The 26,173-nt window shown below is 39.1% G+C and overlaps 1 protein-coding gene across 17 annotated transcripts in view; it reads left to right on the top strand.

Annotated features, from left to right (window-relative positions):
* The window catches only part of CADPS (calcium dependent secretion activator), a 372,967-nt gene that overhangs the window by 243,971 nt on the left and 102,823 nt on the right, over window positions 1-26,173 (top strand). For 9 of the 17 annotated variants that reach the window (XM_030571247.1, XM_030571251.1, XM_030571255.1 and 6 more), the window contains exons 12-13: window positions 10,183-10,319; window positions 16,711-16,898. In XM_030571247.1, coding sequence (XP_030427107.1) covers window positions 10,183-10,319; window positions 16,711-16,898 — 325 coding nt within the window. Of the gene's footprint in view, window positions 1-3,028; window positions 3,041-10,182; window positions 10,320-16,710; window positions 16,899-26,173 lie in introns of all 17 variants that reach the window. The other 8 variants (XM_030571245.1, XM_030571256.1, XM_030571246.1 and 5 more) reach the window with 1 other exon arrangement.

Consider the following 26,173-nt stretch of genomic DNA (forward strand, 5'->3'; position numbering starts at 1 on the left):
CAGAATCAAAATTCTGATTGACCTACGGGGTCATTGACTTAACTAAGGACTGAAGATTGGACCCTACAATGGCGTGGGGCCATGAAAGAGAGTGTAGATAACTGGCTAAAAGGAGCATCTTACATGTTGGGAGATTTAACCCATATGTCTTGTGCTTATTCAATAGACCTGTCTGGGACATGATGATCTTGGTGCAATCACAAGGATCATATTTTTGCCCACCCAAATTCTTTGTCAAAAGGTTCTTCAAAATCTAGTCCTCCTTGCATCCGTTTGTGGGGCAAAACTTTTTTGGTCAGTAGCCATTTTCGTAAGTATCGTAAGTGAGCAGCCAGGAAGAGGGATAGAGCAAGGAGCTGAGTGTGGCTCCCTTATGCTGGGGCTGGTTCAGTGTCAGCTGTGGCATATTTTAGGGCAACCTCAGAGCTACTGCAAAGTAAGTTAGCTGGTAGCAGCCTGTAAGGGGCTGCTGTCTACTGGCATCACTCTGGACACAGCCCTTCTCTTCCCAACATAACCCTATATCAGACCTGGCATAAGAGCTGACTATGCCAACTGCTAGAGTAGCACAAAGGGGCCATATTTTGGGGAGGGCAGGTCCCCGTTCTCAGACACCTTTATCCTTAACAAATATACACTAATCAAAGGTGTTTGCAGTAGGCCTTTCCCACAGCCTTACAGGAACTGAAGACAGAGGGTATCAAGGGGTGTAACTAAGAGCCACACTCTGCCCATGGTCAGGGCCCGCATCCTGTCCTGTGTGACCTCAGCATACGCAACCAAGGGGCTGAGTAAGCAGTACTCTACCCATTTTACTTACAGGTAAACTGAGAGAGAGAGGGTCAGTGATTTGCCTGTGAGTGAGTAGCAGGGTCAGGAACAGAACACAGGAGTCCTAGCTTCTTCTAACCATTACACAACCCTCCATCAAAGACTTGAGGCATAGCCCCTCATTCTCCCATGCTCTGTATATTCCCGTATACTCTGTATATTCCCGTATACTATCCATACATAAAGAAACTCCACAAGTTTGAACTTGCGCTTTCCTTCTCATTCTTCCACTGAGGCTGGGTTCTCTCCTCCCTCCTCCCAACTAAAGCCAGGATCTTAGATCCCTAAACTCATCCTCTGTGGTCAATCAGAGTAAAGAGCTCTCTGTTCTTCTCAGGTCCTTGTTCCATCCTCACTAGCCTAAAATCTGAAGCCTTTGGCCTCTACGCTATCACCAAGACTCGTTGGCAGAATGGTTTCCACACAACTTTTGCTGTCATTGGAGGCCCTTACTGCTGACGTTGCTAAAAAAAACAACAACAACAACAACTCTTCAAGAGGGTAATTCCAAAGTGCAGAGTCAGGAACCCAGACAAACTCCTGCATATTTCTTCCATAGCATCTAGATGAACGGATCCTCCTTCACAGCAACTAGGGGAAAATGGAAAACATGCCAGAGCCCAGATTCATCCACGCTTTTCAGCTGCTCTCTGCCAATGGCAGCAGTAAGGAGCTAGGACCAGTATCTTATTTTTTTATGCCTGTATATTAGTATATGTTCTGTGGACAGAATACCGCACTCATTTAAAAGATCATTGGGTAGTAAAATACATCAGCTTAAGTCATAAAAAACAGAAGGGAGTCCTTCATGCACACATGATGTTTATAGTCAAGTGTTTTGGTTATAGATAGAGATCTGGATTAACTCTTTTAACTTATAACAAATCAAGTATTGCATTTTAAAAGGGGGTTTGGTTTGCTGGGGTGGGTTGTTTTGTTTGTTGTGTTACCTGCAGAAAGGTAAGGACTATTGTTAAGCACTTTATTCTTGTGCATTGAACTATATACCTTACAGATCTTATTTTTTCTTGCTTATCATAGTGTACAGTTCTTGGCAGACGAAGCCCTTGCAAGAAAGTAAATGTTAAAGCAGTGTCTCTATAAGTTGTTTTGTTATTGCTTTCATGGGCAGAGTAAGCTGCTTAAAGATAATAGAACTGTTTTCTGTTATACACACACGCGCACACACAAATCCAACACTCCAGTCTTGTTATGTAGCTGTCTGTTAAACAGAAACTTGAGAACAACACATTTTGCAGTGGGGAACCTTGGGAGTAATACTGAATTCATTTGGTTCCCACATAATTTGACTTAGCAAATAAAAACTTTATGCATTACTCAACTTGTCTTCTAACTGGCTAGCAACACTTGACTTCGAAATAAACAAACAGCTCTAAGCAAGCGTGGAGTGTATTTTTTGTGCAATTTAAATATTGGAAAAGAAATAGATCCTGCTATTCATTAATTTGTGTATAACTCTACAATTCCTTTTACGTGGGTGAAACAGCACCTGTTAGACTGAGAATTTCTGCTTTTTTATTGTTGTTTTGCTACAATTTAAAAGGAAAAAATACACTAACACAAAGCTATACTTTTTCTCAAATATTTGCATTTATAAGTGAAAAATCCCAAAGCCATGCTTGTTTACTGTTGAAATTATGTACAGTACTGTAGTTAATAATGCTGCCAGGATATATTACACTCTTTGGCAATATATTAAGCTTCATAAAAGTGGTCACTTGTATAGGAGCACCAATCTTTGTCCATTCTATGTCAGTAGTACATTAAACCAAAAAAAATCATACTCAGCTTTCATTTTTTGAAAAAAAATTTCTTTTAAACGTTAAAGATTGGTCAGTAATTGTTTTACATACCACTTGTGATTATACTTCATTTTTAATGTGTGTTTATATTTAATGGCTGTTAATCACATCATAGAGGAAGAGATGGCTGTTCTGAGAATTGTATTTGTTTGTTCCACCATAATAAATGGCTAGGTTGATTCAGCTTCATAAGAAATTCTCAACTGTAAGTGTCGTTGTTGTTTTGGGGGATTTTTTTTTAAGTTTTCTTTTTCATTCTTTGCTTGAACCCAAGTACTTTAGCGCTAGGTTAGGGTTCCTGTCTGCTTTCCTGAGCCTTGTTGCTAGTCTTTATGTTATTCTGGTTTGTTCCTTCTTACCCTGCTAACTTCTAGCTGGACTCAAGGGTAAGTGCTTCCCTGTAGTTAGCACAGCTCAGATAATCAGACTAGATTATCTGACATATGCAATGTGCTTATTTTCACTTAAATCTTTCTCATGTTTAGATTTTGTAGTAAAACTTTCCATGTTATTTTCCTGAATTTAGGTTTGAAATGTAAGTTTCCATACTGAAATTAGGATGCATGTGATGTTTGCATAATTGCCTTCTCTCCCTGGCTTTCACATTGGCATCAAGTGATCCTCTTAGTAAAGCCAATCATTAACATTTCCTATTTTTCATTCCAAGATGTAAATATGAACATCACAATAAATCTGTAAATAATACCTTTTTTTTTGTTTCATGGAATTTACATCTAGTTGACTGCTTAATGCCTGAAAACAGATCATTTTGCACTCTCTCATTTTTTTCCGTTCCAATTATTAGTATGGTGTAATGCACCAGCAGTGCGGGGGTAACCATGGACACCTCAAAGAATAGAAAGGTAGGGTAGTAAACCTGAAGAGGCCTAACTGAGCAAGACAAGGTGTACTTCAGAGAAACAAAACTCAAAACAGAAAGACATTCCTTGCCCATGCAAGCATGAGGCTTCATGGTTTGACAGTTTCTGATCATGTAAAATCAATAGTGGGTTATTCTGAAAACAAACTGTAGCTCTTGGTTTACTGTATATATTTCCAGACAGGAAAGAGAATCCACTCTGTGTTAAAATAGTTTAGTCACAGGAGGGACTCTTCCTAGTCCCAAAAACAAATATACATGAATGTTTAGCATGTGGTCTCCAATGTCATTCTTATATCAAAGAAATGCTTTTTAAAATATAATCATTTAAGAAAATTGCTATAAGAGCTTTTTATCCTCTTTTTGTTATTTTCCCATAAAGATACCTATTTAAACAGAAAGATAATAGTTTAAACTTGTGGAATAAAAATTTTTTCCTCAGTTATTTGTTCAGTCTTAAATAAAATATACACTGTACTAATTCTTTATTCATGTTTAAAATGCTGTTCCTCAAACACATGGTGAGTGCATACTTTACTTAAGAGGGAGTAGAAGCTGTTGGTCATGAGAGCTGGCAAATATATATTTGGAGTATTTTGAATGCAATTATGACAAGGAGCAGGTGGTATCTACCCTCCTGAGCATTAAACAATACTCCTTTTTTTTCTTGCATAAATGTACCCCCAGGTTGCAGGCAGAATTTCTTTACCCCTTCTTAGCAGATATTACTTTCTCTCTTCTTTTTATCTTTTAAAAAATTTTGGATGTCTGATGAGGATTCTGATCCAACTTTGCCATACAATGTTGACTTGGTAAAAATTAAGGATTTCAACCCTTTTTAAAGAAAGAAAGAATGATTGAATTTTCGTCTGATGTGCTTTAATTGCTTTATTTTATATATATATATATATATATATATATAAATCCCATGAGAACACTATGTCTTCTTGTATTGTCAACTTGCAGATGCTACATATCAGGAATGCAGTATTAAATTATTAATTCGCTTCTCACATAACTTGCATGAATTTAAAATAGACTATAAATCGCTTTTTTGTGCTTTGAAAAGCATGAATGACTTATTTTAAAAAAAATATATTTCCCCATCATTAAATTCAAAGTATTTTAAAAAACAGTTAAAAACCCCATATTTTATCCTGGAATTAGCTTTTCTCTAAAATCTAATTTTTACTTATTCTATGAACCACTTGGTTTTATCACATATTATAAACTGTAATTCACTTAACTACTGAACCTTGAATAACTTAGATTTAATTTCAAGATATAGTACAATTAATAATTTACATAAAGTGATTTACTCACTATTAAATCTGTAAAATGAAGTTGTAAAATATGTTTTCATATCCAGTAGAGGAAAAAGTAAAACCAAGTGAGAAAAAGCGTGACAGAATATTCTCATTATTTAAAACAACAGTAACAATACTAAAAATGAGCTCTTGTAACTTTGGGCATGTAGGTAACTTCATTCACCTGAGTAGTCCCATTGCTCTCGATGGGTTAAGTGAGTAAAGCTACATGCATAAGTGTTTGCAGAGAGGGACATAATCATGGTAAAATATGAAACATTAATTGGATTGACTTTTGATCAGTGGCAACATTATATCGTACATAAAGAGGAAGGGATGCAAATATTATTGCCAGCAATTCAGTAAGAAACAACAATATGGTGCTTGAAGTCCTATTTAATTTAATTGTTTGTTTATTTGACTAGAATACTAGCAGCGTGAGCTAGTGTTCTCAGTTTTACAGATTCAAGCAAATCTCAGCTTCTAGGCACTTTCTTTTGGTGTTTTGTTAACAAGTAGTCATTCTGAGAGTCTCTGTAAATTCTGCTTAATCTATGAGACCATGAAGAAATTTAGCTATTCCTCAAAGCATGCAGTCAACTGTGTGGCACAACACAATGAGCAGGGAGTTCGCCTGCAGTTCTGCTTGCCCTCTCTCCCACTGTTGTGCATAGCTGAAGAAGAGTTAAGTTACTGAAAAACTTAGCGTTGTAGTCTGACCATGCCAATAAAGACTCTTCTAGAAATATCTGTAAATGAATAGCTGCCATCAATCATTGTCATTCCTTTATTTCATGTCTCCTGATGAGGTTGACTAGTGTCATTGTTTGTTACCGTCCAAACCACATCTTCATTCTTGTAATGTCAAGCAGATATGACAAGTACACATTTTCCAGATGAGTAGGATACAAAGTCACCTTTTAATTTACAGTTTTATAAACAAATGTGTTGTAAAATTTACTGGCTGTTCAGTTGCCCTTGGTACTCAAACAAAGTCACTCATTACTGAAAATAAATAATTTGGAGTCGGAAATTCTTACAATAAAATGGCTACCCATAGCCTTTTATAACAAGAATTCTTTTATGGAGCTTGTCCCCAGTTGTGAAGTGCAGCAGTCTTAACAAAATCTGCCTAAATTCTTACTGTGGCAAAAGACACCGGGCGGGGGGGAGAAACAAAAAAACAAATAGCAAGAAAGGGATGTTTGACCTTTTTGTCTGTTGCTTTTAATTGACTGTGGTAAATAACAGAAGGACTGCCCTAATAGAACAGAGTGGTGGGGCATTTTTTTCTTTTTTCTTTTTTTTAATATCTGTGTCTTACTGACATTGACAGATTTTTAAGACTGTGACTTCAAACATATATACGAAATATGTGTTTGACAGAGAATCACAGTGCGCATAGCTGAGGCAGACAACATAGACATGCCAGTTTTTTAATGCTACAAGTGGAAAAAAATATAATTGCAATAAGAGAACTGTATTAAGAAGGGCAATCATGTAAATTTCAAAGTTTAGCGTAAAAGGCTACAGCATATAGTGTTCAAGAAAGAAGGTTAATAGAGTTTGTGATGCCAGCATAACTTTACTCACAGTCTAAGATGTAAAACAACTTTTTTTTTGGCCAGTAGCATAATTTTGTCTTGGGGCCTTGAATAAAGAAGTGCCAACTAACTTGGCAAAGCACCTTGGAAAGGGATTGTAAATTACAGAAACAGCACATAACACTCTCTTTTTCTTTGTATTTAATCATCATTGTTATGAGAACAGATTAGAGTGATAAGGCCAACAACTGATTTATTAAAAGTGTCTACAAATTATATGTACAGTTTGGGTCTGACTTTGAGCCATCGACCTTTATTTTGTAAGTTGCTTAAAGGCACGTTCAAGCGGTACAAATTGTTTATTTTGAAAGATGGCTGTTTTATATAAAAAATTATTACTTTACATGCAGATGTAGTTGTTACTTTAAAATCCTGAATGCTTGTCTGAGACGGTTGAGGCAATGTATTTATGCTTTGCTTTTCCTAGGTAGGTAAATGTTTTTAGTATAATTGGCTTCTGAAATTCAGCTTTAGGAATAATTTAAAAAAAATCAAGATACAAAAACAAAGTGCAGATTGAATAGTGCATTTATTTTGTAATGTAAAATAATTCAGTGAGCAAAGGCAAGTTTAGCGTAGAGTTGTAACTATTTTATCTACCGAGACATATCCTAAATGGTCCAGAGAATTTTGAGCAGCTAGACTAGTACAATATTTTTATTTAAGTTAAATATGTGTGTGAGTAACATGTAATAGAATCATTTTCCAAAGACATCTCCAATTCAAATCCCATTTGATTTTCATGAAAGACCTCCTCTTGAAAGCATAATTTCCCCATTTCTGAATTGAGATTAAAGATGGTGGTTTGTGCGCACCTAATCCTGCAGTCTACCTACATAAAACAGCTACTGGACGTGATGAGTGGTTTTGTGTAGATGAGAGCTGCAGCATTGAGCCATGATGAGGACTGCTGTCGTGAAGCTTACATTCTGTGCCAGAAATGGTCACATTTTCAATAATTTTAATGAGCAGAACTCATGCAAATTGCCCTTCTTTGGAATACATCTTGGTCAGTCAAGCTCATAAAATACCATGTACGGTAACTGTCTCTTCATGTGGTCATTTTGAGCCAGTCAGATCTTTGGGGTGATAGAGAGGATTTCAAGTGGGTACATACTTGGGAGCTGGGTAAGGCATTGCTTTGCAAAGACTAGTTAGAGTATAAGTATCTTTGAGTTCAATTTACCACAATGCAGTGGACTTTGGCAAGAGCCTACTGACCACTTAACTTTGTGGGCTGTGCCTAGGGGCCTGTATAGGTCCTCTGCTCTAGGGTGTAGTTTGCTTGTAAACTTATATTTGATCAGAGAGGTCTCAAAAACCATAAGCAGATCCTTAGCTCCATTGAAGATGAGATTAACACCATCTGAGGATCTGCCCCATGTCCCTCTCGTGAACAGAAATTGAAGGGTATCCCAGGTCAGTGTGAAAGGAGAAAGTAGCGGTAATTTATAGTTTTCTAGCAGATCCGTTTAAAGAGGTTCAACAAAAAAAGAGGGAAATGGCCCTCAAAACTTCTAGTTGGGTTACTCAAGGCTAAGAAAGAATCCTCTTTGCTGAACAACAAGATTGACAGTGCACCCTGGCTCATAATTGAAAAGTAATAAAATATCTGAGCAGAACTGGCAAATTAAGGCCTCCAGCCAGTTTGTCAGCTTGCAGTCTACTCGAGGAAATTTGAGAGCAGCCGTCTATTTTAAAAAAGCCTTGATATATCTGTTAAAATTGTAAAGCTATTTTATGGGCACTAGATGTGGAATTGAAAACAGCAGATACAAAACCTTTAGTAGTGTATTCATATTAATCAAATCGATCTTGGCCCAGAGGGACAGAAAGGATGGGGCATAATCTGTCAAAATAGATAGAAACCAGCCTATTGGTGTGTTGATAGTGCGCTGCAATGAGAGACCCAAGGTTGGGGTGCACTTTAGATCCTCTGCCATAGCCTGGTGGAGACAAAATGTGTCATGGAGGTGATGTGCTAATTCTCCATGTTGGGGAGGCTGCCCCACACCTCAGAGTCAACACATACTAGCTAATCCATCGGCAGCATCAACTCTAAATGGGCCTCCTGTTTCATTCTCCATGCTGGATGCATGGAGTCACAGGGAGGGAAAAACCAGTTGGGGGTCAGGTAATAGGCAAATAGATGGCAAACAAGAATTTTTATGTTGAACAAAATAGAAAAAGTTAGCCCCAGTACTGTAACATACATTCTAAACCACAGTACCTGTTCAGCAGATTTCTAATCAAAACAATTCCAAGCTCCTGCCGAATTAAGTATTGCTTTTAGTTAATTGAAATATTATGTTATGAATCTATGGTGTCATTCTGACGGGCAGTGCTATCAATATATTTAACTACAGAATACCAAGAAAAATGTAGAAAGTGCCTCCTATAATAGATGGAATATCTATGAGTTTAGACGTTCCCAAAACATCTTGTAAAATGACATCATCTTTCATAGGTTAATTTAAAATATTTAATTAATCTTATATTTAACATAATACTTTGCTTCCATATAAGTCTTACTTCTGTTTTTTTTTAACTTGCATATTTTTGTGCCTTATTGGAAAGGGTTAGTTTGGTTTAGAAACAAATATAAATGCCAAAGTAGTAGCATTTAGTGCTACTAAATTTTAATTTACTGTGGTTTTGTGCTCTTTCAGTCTCTGTAATTGTTTCAAGACCACACAGTCCCCCTAGGAGTTGTAAACAGAGTGAGATTTAAACCCTGCTCCATTTGTGAGGGATTTGACAAGAACTCATGTAGCAGGAAACTTGAGTAAATGCAAAAAGAGAGTGAAAAGTGTCTTAATTTAGTCATTTTCCATAGAACAAAGCTACTGCCTAGGGATCCCTCCTTGGCCACACCTACACTGAATATTTTGTTTTGTTTCCACTGGGGAATTTAGTATAATTTTAGTTATATTTGTTGAGATTAATTAGTTAGCCCTTAGGAGTTTGTGCCGATAGACGTCACCCACATCAGAGAAGTGTGAAGACATTGAGGCTATTAATTCACAAAAGATGGCAGCTCATAATCCTAGCAGAGTAAATCCTGTCTGTCTGTTGAAATGGCTAACTCAGTCTGCACGCTATCAGGCTACTTCCTTCATGACAACAAACTACATCTCAATTTAACTTATCAGCAATGCTTAAATGAGCATCTTTTTATTTCATTGAGGTAGCATTTAAAAGCTGTTGTAACAAAATCTGAGATTGGAGGAGACAAATATTGGAATTTTGATGCAAAAAATTATAGCTGGTTTCATATCTAAAAAATTTAGTAAATTTAGAGAAATTGCTACAGACATAACTTTACTAGAATGGCAGAATCTATTATATGATTAATCTCAAATAACTAAATAGGAGTTAATATACTTTTGCAAGCCAAAAATCTGTTAGCTTATTGTGTTTTGTAAGATACAGAATAAGTTATTGGGTTTGTGTTCTGTTTTAAAATACAGAATAAATGCACGATAAAGAGCAGTTGACAAGATGTTAATTCTAAAAGCTTTGGCCTGAATGCAATAAGATAGTCAAAACGTGATGCAAGTTGACAATGGGAGGTGAAGAATATATTTTGGGGAAAAAAAGTAAATGGCAATATAGGGGAAGAGAATTATTTAGCTTTCATGCTTCATGGTGTATATTTTTCTCTCTCGTGTATATGTCAAATAGAATGTGCTGTATTTCTCTAAATTGTGTCTTTCTCTATATGTATAAATGAACAGATGCAGATAGAGCTCAAAAGCATGGCATGGATGAATTTATCTCTTCCAACCCCTGTAACTTTGACCACGCTTCACTCTTTGAGATGGTTCAGCGCCTCACTTTGGACCACAGGCTTAATGATTCGTATTCTTGTCTGGCAAGTATATTCTTTGGTCTATAGTGATATAAACACCAGGAAAGAAAGTCAGAGCTAGTGCAAGTGGGTGTTGCTCCCATGTTGCCTGAGGGGTGGTCCTGCTTTTTGCCAACTCTGAATTTGGTCCCCCAAGGTATTTGTTTTTAAGAGGCAATATATCCTGAACTTAACTGTTGTTCTACTGCAGTAGCGATTCTGTGTTATCATTTGCACTTTTTATAATGTTACCTCCTGCAAAGACAAACTCACAGCTGGGGATATATTATAGACAGCAGCAATAATATTTTGCAGTTTGCACCACTGCCTTACAGATGACGGTACAGGAGAAAAAGGAATCGGTATGGCCCCATCCCCCTTGTCAGTAGAGTTACACCAGAATACATGTGCCCCAGTATTTGTACATACTGATGAGTAGTGTTCCAAGCAGCTAACAGTTTGCTCTGTCTGAGAAGTTATCAGATGTTGGGCATGATCCTGTAATCTGTATTCATTCAGGAGTCCTGTTGTCAGGATCACTCACATAAGAAAGGATTGCAGGATCTGGTCCAGTATGTTATAACACTGATTAAGCAAAAAAAAATATTAAGATTGTCCTTATATGACTTGTCATCTTTGTTATTTGGCTGCTCAGCGCTCAGCCCAATGGGCCCCTGATCTTTGATTGCGGTTCCTTGGTTCTACGATAATACAAATAAATACTAATGTACAGGACTTGTACAGTGGATTTCTAGAATGAACAGTAACTTACAGTTTGAAATGCTAAAAGAGTCAGAGCCCTGAGAAGTCAATGGGAGTCTTTCTTTAGACCTGAGTGGTTTTTCTATCAGGCCTGATATTCAGATGGCGTTCTAGAGGGGTTAGGTCCTGATCCCACCTGAGTGCACCCTGGGTCTGTTCCTATGCCAAGCAGCAATATGTCCTGGGTCTCCCATTACAAATAATGCACAGCAGTCTCAGCAGAAGAGTTAACTCTTTATGTACATGGAATGTTTGGTGTGCCAAAAATCTTCACCTTCTACCAATGGCATAAGCTCTGAAATTGAGGCTTTCTTGTATTGGAAGCAAGTGATAGTCCTGTAAACCACCCAGAGGTTGTCATTTGGATTAAACATTTTTTTCACCTAGCCAGTCCGTCTACACCACAGAGCTCTCTTGTATTTTGTTAGTGACCTATACCCATCTTACTGCATCCAGGAACTCATCTTCTCCAATGGACTAAGGAGATGGTGATGGCGAGATGAAGGAAAGTTGATTCTAAGTGGTAGTTCTCATCTCGTTCTCCAAAGCTGTATAGGACAACCATGTAGAACTAGAGTCCTCTACCTCCTTTAGTAGAATTATTGTCATCGCTCGGAGGGGCAGGAAGAGGCTCCCTTGAAACAGCAACAGCTCCTGCTAATGCCAAGACTTTGTTCTGATGCTAGTGTTCATTAGGGGGTTAACTTATGCGTTTTCAGTTGTGCTGCATGTGTCGTGGAAGGTCTGGGGTCCTCTTTGTTGTCCTCAGTTGCTGCATGTTGGCTTGGTCCTGGTGGTGGGAGCCCAGGAAGGGACCAGGCTGAGGGAGTTTTCAGGTGAGCTTCCATGTTCACCTTGGAGAAGCATTGGGAGTGCTCACAAGGAATAATTGGGAGGTTGGGTTTATGGGTCTGAGGCACTCTGCGTTCTGCTCTGCAGCCCCTCACTTCTTGTGCAGATGATCTCTGGGGGACTTTGCAGGATGCCAAGGAGGTCTGCTCAAGGAGTAGAGAGGGGTTGGTGGAAATTCCCCTATTGGGAGGTTACTGATAGAGCAGGTAGGGAAAGGACATTTTGTCAGGCACAGGGCTTGGATCCCACCTGTCTCACATGTGAGAGGCAATGGCAAGAAGCAACTCTGGCATGCAGCATCTGCTTACTCAGGCATGGCTGGTTGCTAATAAGACCAACCCCATCCCATTAGGTCTTACTAGCTGGCTTGTGACTAGTTTGACTGAATTAGATTTTGGAAACATTTGGAGAGTTTTGACCAGACACTTGTGAAGCAGACTCACAGCTGAGGGGGAAGCCATTATTGACAAGATTGTTAATGTCACTCTTCAGGAGGAAAGCTGCCAGCCACACTTCTCATTATTAAAGAGGTGTTTGAGCCCTTGCTTAAGAAGCCATTAGAGTGATGGGGCTCGAATAAGCCCCAAGGCACATGGATCTTTGGAGCTTAGTCTCACCATTTACCATCCTGTCTCAAAACTCCCTGTTTTAAGGACTGTGGTGATGGACCCTTTCTGGCCACACTTGGATTCCACAGGTTTCTTTCCTTCCCTTCAGGGTGGCGTCACCCCTGGCTGTGGAACTGAGGCTGTGTTTACCTCAAAGATTGATTTACTTCGTAAACAGGGTCTGTGTTGACCTTCAGCATCTTTTGATGCCATTGGCCATAAAGTTTTGTTGACTTCTCTGGGCAATGTTGTAAGAATGGCTCTTCAGTAGCTTCCCCTTTTCCTTTCCAAAGGGTTCCAGAAGGGTGATGGGCAGTGGTTCTTCCTCCCATAGGACTTCAGTGTGCAGGGTCCCGCAGAATTCTTCGCTTGTCACATCTGTTGTTCAGTGTGTGCAAATGTTGACTGGCACTGCTGGAAGAGGTGGTGAGAAAGATAGACAGAGAACAATACTCAGTTCTGTCCCCTTTCCACTGAACCCAGATTGCACAGTCTCCTGGGACAGGTATCTGTATGAAAACAACCTGGCTATGACCCATCTCTGATAAGACAGAAATGATGCTTGTTGGCAGAAAGAAGCATTTAAGGAAAAGGAGCAGGAGTGTTGCCCGTGCCATTTGAGTGTATCTACCCACCGTTCTTCAGAGGATACACGGCTATGGCCACGGGATCCTCTGGCTACTGGATTTTCAGTTAGGAGAGCTGCCTTTCATCTTCTGGCCAGGAGACTGCAGCTGTTCCTCCCTAATGTTGAGCTCACAGAAGTACCGATTGCCTTTGGTACCTTCAGCTTGGACACTTGCCTTCTACTTAGGGGTACTCTTGAAATTTACACAGAAGGTGGATGCCTCCATTCTCCCCCTATGGAACATGCTCCCTCCGTGGCCCACTTTTCCCAGGATGCCCTTGCAACCATGAAATCCCCACAGTGCACCACACTACTCAGTCAAAGTGGAGACTGTGTTACATCCTGGGAGAGGCAGTCTATCAGGAATCCCAGCCAATTGGAGACAGTGGGGCTCTGAACTTCAATTCCCATGAGGCAGTTCATCACAGCAGGGTTTAATGTGAAACCTATTTGAAACTAAATATTTGTTTTTTGTTTTCTCAATGGAAAACTAGAAAAATTTCAGCAGAATCTAAGTCCCATGGAGAGTTTCAATTTTGCAAAAACTCCATTGTCCATTAAAAAAAAACTGTTCATACAGAAAATTCCTGAGAACCATCTCTATAACTGATGCCAAGTGTTCCCTTTCCATATCCTGAGTGGTGCCTGCTACCCTTAGCATTTCTGTCCAAGCTTCTCATTCACTTCTGGGTGCAATTCGAGTTGTTGATGGGGATCATTAGAACGCTCAGTGGTCTAAAGCGCAGATACATTCAGTCACGTTATACCCCATCACAGCAGTGAAGAACAGCTCGAAGACCTTCTGACAGTTTGAACACTGCATGTGTGAGGCCCAGACATGTACACTCTGGTGCACAAGGCAGAAACCCAGTAGGGGGCTAGGAGCTGCCTGAGGATGTGGGGGAATGCGTGTAAAAAAGTTACCAGCCTTTCAGTAATGTTTCCTACAAATCCTGGATCCTGCACTGGGCTGGACAGAGAGCACCATATACTACCACTTTCCAGCCTCTCCTTTGTAGCTATACCACAAGAGGAACAAAGGAGAAAGCTGCCACCACCACATGCCTCTGTACCTACTGTTTTTAAAGAAATATAGCTTTGCTTGGGAGCAAGCGCTTTTCCTCTCCCAGTTCTGCAAGCGTTCTTCCCTCCCGTTTCCAGATTGGAGGAGTCTGCTCCCCAACCTACAGCTGTTATGGAAGGACAGCCCCTTTGTCCTCCTCCTGACTGCCTCACATCCACTTTAATTTGGGGGAGAAGACATTTTCAGACAAGTGGGCCCCTTCAGCTCCCCATCTGAGCTCTGGTTTTGGAGTCATCAGCTAGGGAATCATGTTATAAGGCTGTGCACTGAGTCCCTGTAAGGCTCTTTTTTGAGTTTCTGTCATTCTGCCATGGAAGAGGCTGCCCCGAGGTACAAAGCGCAGCATCTTTCCTTCTGTCATGCCCAGGACTCTGCTCTGAAAGAAGGAGCAAGCAGCAGCAGTTATGGAATAAAAAGCAGCCTCCACAGCTGCAGGCTCTGAAAGGTTCACAAAGCTTCCACAGGCTCCACAGCCAGGGAATCAAGTCTAGATAACTCCCTGGGCCCAATCCTGTCGTCTTTTTCTCGCCATAACTCCCTGAGTGAAATTCTGGCCCCATTGAACTCAATTGGAGTCTCTTCTCTGACTTCAGTGTGGCCTGGATCTCACCCCCCCCCCACCGCCGGAAGGATCAGATCCATTGTAGGACATTCATTACATCGCTATGACATGTATCATAGGTAATTTAAACTGTTGTGGCAGCGTCGCCTGCTGAGCCTGGCCAATGCCTCAGGATCCCCTCATGATCTCCAGCCCAGTTCGCTTGCGGTTGTGACATGGCCATCTGGCTATGCCATTATTGAAAAAGTCCACTCCTGCCAAGGTAGCCATGCCCAAAACTAAACATCTTCAGCCCAGTCTCAAGCTGTCTCTCCTTCCTGAGGGTCTGTCTTCTCTCTTCAGCCCCTCCTGGGCTCATTTGAGACCTTCTCTGCTCTCTCTTGAGCAGTGATTCTCAGCACTTCCTACCTGGAGTCTCCCTTCTCCCTCTGGCACTCCTGCAGGATTCTGTCTAATCTTCACTCCTGAAGGGGTCTGATTTACCTCCTGACCTGCCTGTCATGTGACTTTGCTCATTTTCTGTACCTGGGGAGGTGAGCTAAGTGTGCCACAGGTGGGGCTGACCCCAGTCACCCTCTGACAATGCCTCCGAAGCCGCACATATATCTTTCATGTTAATACTTACACTCAGTTCTGGTTCCCTCTTCTACAAAGTCCTCAGTTTTACGGCGGGGACGGAGAGGAAGAGGATAAAAGATCAACGCATGTAACAAAGCGAAACAGAGAAAGACAAGGAAATTGACTTTCACCCTGGGCGCAAGGACCAGTAAAGACCAATTGAAACAATGGACTTCTATAGGCATCTCTTCTGCATTATTCTGTATCTTAATTTTCTGGTGATCCCAGTAATAAAATGAACTGTATCTATTTCCTATATCCATGATTTTCCCCCTCATTATTTCAGTGCTTTTTTCAATCTGTTTTGGAGTTGGCCCAGCAAGGATGAGCAAATCCCTTTCAATGTCTTTTGACTGAGCTCTTAATTGATATTTCTTCAACTCTTTTTCAAAGCAGCTATTTTGGCATCTAGAAAAGATTTGGTGTCATCTGAGTGGTAGAAAATATATTTTAATCTTTCACAGCAGCGTTGTTTCTAAGATGTAGCATTTGGGGTAGCAGATGGGGTGGCAAAGAAGTTGCCTATAGGGGCAGTGCACTGCCTCAACCACTCTCCCGCCTGCTGCAGGAACTTTTCAATTAAAAGAGGAAAGATTTTGCAGTTTGATGCATTCCAGAGCTGCATCTTACCAATTGTTTAGCACCCAAATTTCCATGTAAATATTGATGGGTTTGCAGCATTTTAAAAGGGTTCTATAAGAAAATTCTTATTCCAGCTAATGACTTCACAGGCTGGTGCTGCATGTTCTACTTTAGCTGTCCCCAAAGAGTCTAATCTGAGTGGCTCCTCACAGAAATGAGGGAAATGTGAATCCTCCAGTTCAGATACTGTAGAACCTTGTTTGAGTGTCTTTGGTACTTTCTTATACTTGCCAGATACAGAGATAAAAGTCATTACTGAATAATTATCTGCTCTTACCAAGGGAAGAGCATAATACAACATCTCCCCCATGACAGTGTTGTTAATATTTTGTGCTGTTTCGATATACAAGTCTTTGGCTGCCCTTAAAGATAAAAGAATCTTCTAACGATAAATACTGAGTACTGGCATTAACTAGAATAGTTGAAACATTTTTCAGCATTTTGCATTACATTTATCTTAAATGTTACTCTAATTCTTTTTCATTGCAATTGCCCTGTGTATTATTTGAGTTAGGAATGATAGGGCCTGCTCCCTTGTCTTTTGCCAACCATTAGGTTTGCATTGTCTATAAGAACAGTGGAGCATTACATCTCCAAATCAAATAACTCTTGTGTTTAACATCTTCTATTTAAAATCAAGTCTCTTTATTTCTAAACAGGGCTGGTTCAGTCCTGGCCAGGTATTTGTGCTAGATGAGTATTGTGCACGTAATGGAGTCAGAGGCTGTCACAGACATCTCTGCTACCTCAAAGATTTACTAGAACGAGCAGAAAACGGAGCTATGATTGACCCCACCTTGCTTCACTACAGCTTTGCCTTTTGTGCATCACATGTTCATGGCAACAGGTAAGGAATCATTTATATCTAGCAACTAAATGCCAGCAAGGGATGACTGTAGGTTTCCTTGGATTATGCACAACAATCCCCAACTTGTTTTCATACTGGATGTTTGGCAGCAGCAGTACTGGTGGCATAATTGGTTTGTTTGTTTGTTTCTTTGCTTGTTGAAATGAAAGCAATAAAAATATGCATACAGAATCCAAAAGGATAATTTTTAACTTTTTTACTCAGAAAACTCCAAGATACACTTCTTGTTAATGTATATTTGGGTGCATAACTGAAATCTGTATCATTGTCATACATGCATAAATGGATATAAAGAATGTATTACATTGATTTTAACTAATGTATTAGAGCGTCCAGCAAGTTACCATAGATAGCATTTTCACCAGCACCTGGGTTCCATTTTCAAACATGATTTAGGCACTTAGGAGCCTAAGTCCAGTTGAAAGTTGGTTCCTAACTTGCTTAAGCATTGTTGAAAATTTTCCTCCACATCTTATTGTTGTTGCAGAGCAATTTCAAGTTCGTAGTTTGCTTGTTTTCTTCTCTCAAATGTCGCAAACGTCCTGTGGCAAAAAGTGTAGCAGTGCTAAGTTTCCTTTTCTATATTGTTTTATTTACAGCTAAGGTAGCTGCTGCAGCTTCTTGCATTGAGATTTTTTTCCAAGTTGCATTATATTCTCTGAGATGTCGCACTCTCTTCTGCATATGCTACTGAATAACAGAGTGTTACAAAATAATTATGTGTTTTTGTAAACTCTCCGTTAAACATCATCCAGAATTATGGTACACATTGTCTGGATTTCATATTGTGAGACTGCCATGAGATACACAGTTAATTTTATACATCTTGTCATGGAAACAGAGTTTTTAGTTTCTTGTTTTCTATTTAGTTCTGACTTTCTTTTGTAAGTTTGTATCTTTTGCTGTTTATTATTTGATTTCAGTTTTGTTTTCTTTCATTTATTTTTTCATGCTTTCTTCTGCTTCTTTCACTTTTGTTGCTGGCTTTACTCTGTGCATTTAAACTCATCCCAACCATTCCCCAAAGTCAACAAATGACAGAGTTACTTGGTGGGTCACAACCAAATGCAGACAGCGAGGGGGGCAAAGTGTTTAATCCCTCTGTCACTGAAGTGGAGACAAAAAAGGATTCCAAAAAGGAGTCCAGAAAAAGGAAAGATTCCAAATCCCAGCCGAATCCAGAGCCGAAAAGGTAAGAGTGAGACCAGTGCCCAGAATTGTATTCTGTAATATATAAGAACTTTTCAATCACTGAGCACGCTGGGCACTTTGCATTTCCAATATTTACCTGGTTATGAAGCTTTGAAAAGGCAGATTTAATAATATGATAGTAAAAAATTATCCAGCAATTTGGGGTACCAGTGAGTTTGTGATTTTTTTTCAAATGTGTATTAGAAATGCAGTATTCAAAAATGACCTAAACAGAAATCAGAGAGGCTGCCAGTGAAAAAAGAGTGAGGTTTTTTTACCCACGAAAGCTTATGCCTGTATAAATCTGTTAGTCTTTAAAATGCCACCGGACTCTTTGTTGTTTTTGTGGATACAGACTAACACGGCTTCCCCCGATATTTGTCACTACAAGGTTATTAATGTCAGTTCTCTGCTCCTTAATACTAATTCCACTATCCACAGGATGCATTACTGCAGAAACCTAACTCTGTTTTGAGGATATATAGGGCCTGATCGAAAATGCACTGAAGTAAATCGGAGCTTTGCATTTTACTTTCATGGACTTTGGATCATACTTTACAGCAGCCAAGGGTTGAGGTTTTGATTTTCTTATTCCCATGTAACTCCATTGATTCCAGTGCAACTGAGAGCAGAATCTGTCCAGTGTGTATATATCAACAGCAGGGACTTATTAAACTTGCCAACTGTAGATTGCCATTCTGTCCTGTTGTGTCTGGGGAATAGTACATGGGGAGGGATGTGCTGAATTCAAAACAATAGGCAAGATGTGGCAATCTGTAAACTCATTTTCTGTCTGCACACAGTGCCTCGCAGAATGGGGCCCCAATTTTGAATGAGGCTCTGGTACTACTGTACGGCAAAGAATAAATAATACAAAATGGATATCTCTAGACAAGCTGGAGGGCGGGGTTAGTAACACTAGACTAGTCCCATACCATGGCATGATTGTTGTGTTTAGCTTCAGCTTATCTTTCTTGTGCTGTAACAAGACCATTTGCCATACGTCTGCCTTAGAAACCAAAGACTGAGTGTCTTACCTAGGGACATGTTACATTCTCCAGGACTTGCCATTTTTGAGTCAAGATTGGATGTCTTTCTGAACCCTGTGCTCTAGTTCAAACGGAAGTTACGGGCTTGATGCAGAAATTAGTGGAATTATTGGGTGAGGTTCTCTGGCCTGCGTTCTGCAGAAAGTCAGACTGGATTGTCACAGTGGTCCCTCCTGGCCCTAAAAAATCTGTAACTCTGTATCTTTAATTTATTACTATGGCTCAGACAGAAATCAAAGTATTTAAGTTCCTTAGATTCCTTGTTGTGATTCCTTTTTGAAAGGCTATTCAGGCTATGTGCGTGATTTGTTTTAGAGCCAGGCTAGACTGACACACAGCTGGGGAAAACTGATGCTTATTTATGTGCTACCTAATCACCAATTACCAGTGTATTTGTGTGTATAAAGCCCATCTGTCTCGGACAGTCTCCTTTTCCCACCTTTCATTTGTCGCTTGCTATCTTAGGTCTTAAACTTGCAGTCTGCTCTACCAAGACGGACCCTTAGCTATTGCAGAGTCAAAGCCTTACCTTGTAAGCTCTTTGGGGTAGGCATCATGTCTTGCTCTGTGATTGTACAGCACTTAGAACAACGAGAACCCATCTAGGCTTGGAACCTTTGAGCAATGCTGTAATATAAATACTAAATAATAATAAATCACATCGTTATCTGTGTGCCCAACTCTTTGAGGAAAAGTATCATTTGAACATACACATTAAAATATATACAGTCAATATCTTTGCTGTTTCACAAAAATGTATTACTTTTGTCATAAACATCGATGTATTAATTGAACTTTCTTTAGAAACTGGATGTTACTTCACTTTTAGAGGGAAAAAAACAACTGGTGGTTTAGCTTTCTCGGGAATGAGGTTGGCTGTCAGTCAGACTATGCCACTCCAATAATGAAGGTCGAATAGAGAGAGAATTCTGTGTGGCTATCAATCTCCTATGTTAGCAATAGACAGTGATGGAGCTGAGGTGGGTTGTCTGTTTGTATTGTGTTTGTGTAAGGTCAGACAGTGAGACAACAGTAGCTTGCAGTCAATGAGAAAGTGCAGAGAGAATGTGATTCAGATGTTCAGGACAGCCTGAAGGTCAGGACTGACAGAATGACAGGCCATCATAGAGAAGAAACTAACTAGCTGCTGTCCAGGGTCCTGCTTCATGAATACCGCCTTGTTATCTGATCAGTGTCAGTGCAGGACAGGAACAAAACGGCTGCTGTTAAAAATACACCTCTAGCTTTGCTGTGACCCTATTGCCATATCATGTGAACTGGTCAAAAACCAATATGGGTGATATTTCAAAATGCTACCGCAGTCCATTTTTCCTTTACCTCGACTTTTTTTAAGCCGATGAGTTATTAGGCCTTTGAAAGCTCGAAATACTTACTCTAAAGGGACAATATAAATTATTGCCATCTGCATAGTTGAATCCATTAATTTTTCTGTTAATTTTACCCATATTTAAAAATAAAAAAGCGACAGTTAATTATAATTTTTTATCCCAAGTTTTGCTGACATCTGTATGCATGATATACAGTAGTGTCATAGATATAGATACCAATCGTGATTGTGCAGAACCTACTAACCCTAGTTAGCATAACTAATTACAGTTCACTGCAATTAAGGAAATTATTAGTGATACTTCTTCACTGTACTTAAGAGCACAACATCAGTGGATGCCCTTAAAAAGTTCCACCAATTTGAAAGATTTTACCAGTTCTAATGGAAATCTGGTAGAAATCATTCAAACTGGTAGAATTTTGTAAAGGCACACCCATTTGGATCTATTTGTTTTAGGTACTTATGTGGGCCCCATTACTGTAATATTGACCATCTCACAGTCCGTTAATGTGATTATCCTCACAACACCTCACAAGACAAGGAAGTGCCATTATCCCTGTTCTGCAGATGGATAAGAAAGGCACAGAGAGACTATGTGATTTTCACAAAGTTACACAATAATTGTCTGGTGAATCAGGGACTGAACCTATATCTCAGGCTAGTGCCTTACCACTGGACTCTCTCCCTTTTTAAGAATTTCCCTCCTTAGGGTTTTATTCCTTGACTACAAACACAGCTGTTCCCAATTGACCCATGTAAAAACAATCTTAAAAATAAAATTGGCTAGAGTGGGCAAAAAAATGGCTGCTTTTGTGGTTTTATATACCATATAAACTCGATCAGAAACTGGTTCGTTTATAAGCCGACCCACTTCTCTGATAGTTCCCTTTTTTACTAAAAAAAATTGGCTTATGAAAGAGTATATGCAGTACTTTTTTTGTCCTAATGGATTGAAAATGTAACTACAGATTTGTGTATGTAAAAGGTAAGGACTGGATTAGCGGATGTTGAGCCCATCACTACTTGGACTTCCTATTGTGGCTGGTTCAAGCTGGTGGTGAGGGAACGTTGTGATTATCTGACGGCTAGTCAGTGCTCTGTGTGAAATGAGCTGGTATTCGGTCCAGTTTCTCAGTCTCATCACCAAACATCCACACGATCAATTCTCTCACTATAATTTGCCCCATTTTTGCACACAGGTGGATTGGTGCACTGCCCTTCCCGTAGTCACTGTGTTTCAAAACACTAAATTCACTTTCAGAATGAAATCAAAATTGGCATCCCCTACAGCTGTTGCCTTTGCAGATTTTCAACCATTGTCAGACTCCAGAACTATTACTGTTTTGAAGTCATTTCTGGAACTTGTGGAATTAAATATCTGCATTACATTTTAGAGCATTCTCAATTATGTCTCCTTAATATTTGTTTTATATCATACAACAAAAATTTCAGAAAGCTGGATGAAAAATGGGAAACAATTTTTACAAATTTTTCATGAAAAAAATCATAGAAATTTCAAAAACTTCCAACCAGCTCCAGACATTCGTAACATCTCTGTATGCTGTGTTTGGAGATTATATTTATTCTTTGATTAATAGATCTGTGGTGGACATGTTGTATCAGAGAGCCACAGGTTAACAAAACCGTTCTACAGGTAATGTCAGACACTTTATTATTTCCTGGATCCATATATTAGCCAGAGCCATAATAGGTATGTATTGATAAAGTACATGTTATTGATGTCTTCAAACGCAGTCTGTTATATAGGCTGAGATGATGCATTGTGCCAGTGATCCACAGATAAATAGTGTCATGTTACATGCTGACGTGATACATTACTGTGGGTATAGGAGGGGAAAATGTGCCAGTGAAGCATCCACGCAGTCCAAGCATGGTTCTTTAGGGATGCATGTTGCACTGAAGAAGGAATGAGCCTTGATTCAGCTCTGCATATCCACAAAGAACCAAAGCCTGGACTGAAATTAGGAGAAAAGAGAAGTGAAATAAGAGCCAAAGCTATAGTAATGAATCAGGCTGTGTTTTTATTATTGTCCCATGTGGCTGATTAAGGTTGGGCCACATATCTATGTTAAAAGTCCCCTTAATTAAAAATACAGAAAAAAGGACTATACAGTCTTGAAAATATAACATAAATTCACAGGGGCAAGAAGGATTGGATTGGATGAAGATGAAACTTAATGGTCAGCCCTTTAAAGGGAGTCCCGGTGCAGTTGGTGGGACACTCTGCAGATGTATGGTTTTGTCTTTAGGGCTGCCGTTGTACCATTAGTGCCCTGGACTATAAATCCCATAATAGTTTGTGATGTTAGATATAAGCTATGTGTTGCACCTGGCTGCAAAGGACTGAGTTGAAGATAGCATCTGCCTTATCTTAGATTTCTCTTTTGTTAGTTAAAATCAGATTATTTGCATTAATTTTTGTCATGATTTATTTTATCATCTCTGATGTGTGTGAAACACATGCAGAGGTTTGGTTAGTGCATCTAAGGAGTATTTTCCTCAGTGATAAAGCTTAAAGTTAAGCATAAAAAGTGGAAGAGATTTTTTTTTTTTATTTATAAGCCTCTTCGCTTTTCAGACAGGCTGATGTCAAAGAGATTAACCCAAAGGAGCTATACTGTAGATTTATAATTGCATACAAATGCATGTTATTGCTTCATATATTAGTCTTTGTTAAAAATGATTTTGATATATTTGTGTTAGCAGCATAACTAGGCCTGAGGGCCTCCGGGTATAATTAGAAAAGGGCATGGTGGGGGAGGTGTGGCTTACAGAATGAAGCATTGGCCTTAGGATCACAGGTCCTAATTATAATTTATAATTAATCCTCTGATTTGCACAACAGTCTAAACTTAAGAAAGAAAATCTTTTTACAGTTTGACATGAAAATGTGTGTATGTTTGTTTTTTAATTTCACAGCCTGCGTTTTTTGGTTGTTTTCATACTTTAAAAACAAAAAGTTGAAGAAAAATAGGAAACTAGACCTAGACTGAAGAATTTAGCATGTACAACTTTTCCCGTGAAATATATATCTATTAAGCACTGACAAATCTCCAGGTGATAATTCTTTTGATTATAATCTTATGTTATCTCTGAAAATGTGCTGTTGGGGATTACTAAATATAAATTTATAGAAAATGTGGGTTTTTTTTATTTCTGCCCTCCCCCTACTATTTAAACCAGACTCCTCTAATTTTCCTGGCAGGATCAATATAGGATCAGATGAAAATCTGTTGCCATTCAGATCGGAGACATTTATGTTGTATGTTGATCTAAATCCATAGAAAGAAAGAGACATAGACACTGTGTGCATGTTTGTGTGTGTGTGCACAGAATTATATTTAAATACAATATAGGTGCAGCACTTCTTTCACTGTTTCTCTCTTACCACTCCTACTACTGCCTACGCCAGCGTAATATAAACCATACATGGCCACTATGAATATGTGTGTTAGTTTTCTACAATTATGTTTTAGCTAAAATGTATTGTGCAAGTTTTGTTTGCTGCAGGAAGCTGTGATTCCGTATATAAATTAAACATCCAGTATAAAGTTGATGGGAAACCTTTGTTAAATAAAAAGAGCTAATACCAGCATGAATAAGAAAAGTAATTTGTGGGATTTCACCTTTTTTGAGAATGTCTTTAAGAGCCATCAGTTGTGCATGTTATGATAAGGGAATTACCAGAACACAGAAGTGAATGTGACGTTATAGAGAGGATAGCTTATATAACCCTTAGTTTGCTTAGCAAATGAAAAAATAAATATGCTTCAAAATTATTCAGTTTTCAAATATATTTGACTAATGTTTTGATTTTAATTAGGTTTCAGAAATTATCACGTTAATAAATTAGGTGCCGGGCTTTTGATGGTGTTTTTATATAGTTCTATCAGTATCCTTGCATTTGTCACTAATTAATGAGTTCCTAATGCTTCAGCTTCTGGGGAGATGAGCAACAAAAATTAACATAACTAGTAAATCTGAAGATGTGCAGCTGGGTGATAGTATTTGAAATTTGACAAAACCGTTGGAAGTATTATTATTTGTGACATGGCTCAAGATGGGAGACTCTGAGGAGAGTAAAGATGACAGAACTGGTGCTAACCACTGTGACAACAACTTGAAAAGCAGCCGACATGACATCTTTCCTATCATGCTGCCGAAAATGTCAACTTTGTGAAGGACAGTGAGAAAATGGTTTGCCGAAAATTTGAAAGGTAGATTCAAGAGATGCTCATCATGTCAGATGTGATATAGTCCACAGCTGTTTGAGAAAGGAAGTCCTTGCAGTTGTGATGGCTCTTAGTTGGCAGGCCCTTCCAGACATCTGTGCTGCTCCAAAAATGGCTACAGTTGACCTGTAGATTGTCTCAAGTTTGTAGTAGAATGATATGCTGGGGTGGGCTGCTTATCTAGCGTGCAGTTTTGTAGAACGACATAGGGTGCATAAAGTAACTTTTTAATTGTACTAAAATGACTGAATTTGGCATTGTGTCTTCTGATAAAGATCAAGAAAAATGCAAGGCCTAACTATTTATTATGACTGAAGTGTGGTGAATATTTGAATACACACACATATATATATATAGTCTGCGTGTAGCTAGATAGTTACATTTTTGTCTCAGTGCAAACTGTTTGGACGTTATAACTTGACTCAGATGAATTGTAGACATATATTAACTCTAGTCCAACCAGGTTTGGACCCAGCCGTGTGCCCACACAGAGTTCCTAACAATATCGGTGCTTTAGACTGAAAACTGCCAGAGCACTGAAAATTTAGACTGCTGCTCCAAATTGTAATGATGCAGTTGTGCCAAAGCATTGCAAGTGTCTGAAATTGGTGTTGCCTGGCAAGTGCTAAAATAGCTAGATCAAACAGAATTAAAGCCTGATTCAGAGCCTGTTGAACTAGTGGAACTATTTCAGTGGCTTCAAATGGGCTTTGGATCAACCCTATGTACAATTCTGGACGCAATCCCACTGAAGAAAGTGGAAAATGTGCTGGGACTTTGAATAGAGGGCCCCTTGCTAGGTTAAACAGCATACAGTGATATTTTACATTAATAATTTGAATGAAAAGAGGAACTGAAAATTTATAAAACTAGTATTATTAAACAGAGAAACCTCTTGGCACATGTTCTATCTCTTAGAAAATAAGTCTGCATTTAAACTCCTGAGTCTTCTGTGGCCTTTTCAGTAAATCTCTTACTTTGAGGGCTATTGACCCAACAAATGATAACATAATTTTCAGAACTTTTCCAGTTCATCAGCATATTGTTCTCAGTTTGGGCTCTTTACTGTCAATGTTTTGTGGGTACATGGTTTGTCAGTTGCTGATACAATTGACCTTCATGAAACTCTAAGACCTATATGGGTTTTGTGCATCTGTGCGGATGTGCACCCAAAACTCAATCCTGTCCTTTGACACAAAGTATTTATCATGGAGAATCTTGAAATACCTGCCATTCTACTGGAAAGCAAACTGGATTCCCCAATGTACACAGCAGTGCTGGCGTGGTAACTGATGGCATGAACTAGATCTGAATCTGAATACTAATTATTTCTGCAATTTTGGATTATAAATATACTAAACATGTTCAGCAGCTGTGTTTTAAAAACAATGTCTAACTGGATTTACCTGGCTT

This window comes from Gopherus evgoodei, chromosome 7, assembly GCF_007399415.2.
Source record: "Gopherus evgoodei ecotype Sinaloan lineage chromosome 7, rGopEvg1_v1.p, whole genome shotgun sequence".
NCBI classification, from domain to species: domain Eukaryota; kingdom Metazoa; phylum Chordata; order Testudines; family Testudinidae; genus Gopherus; species Gopherus evgoodei.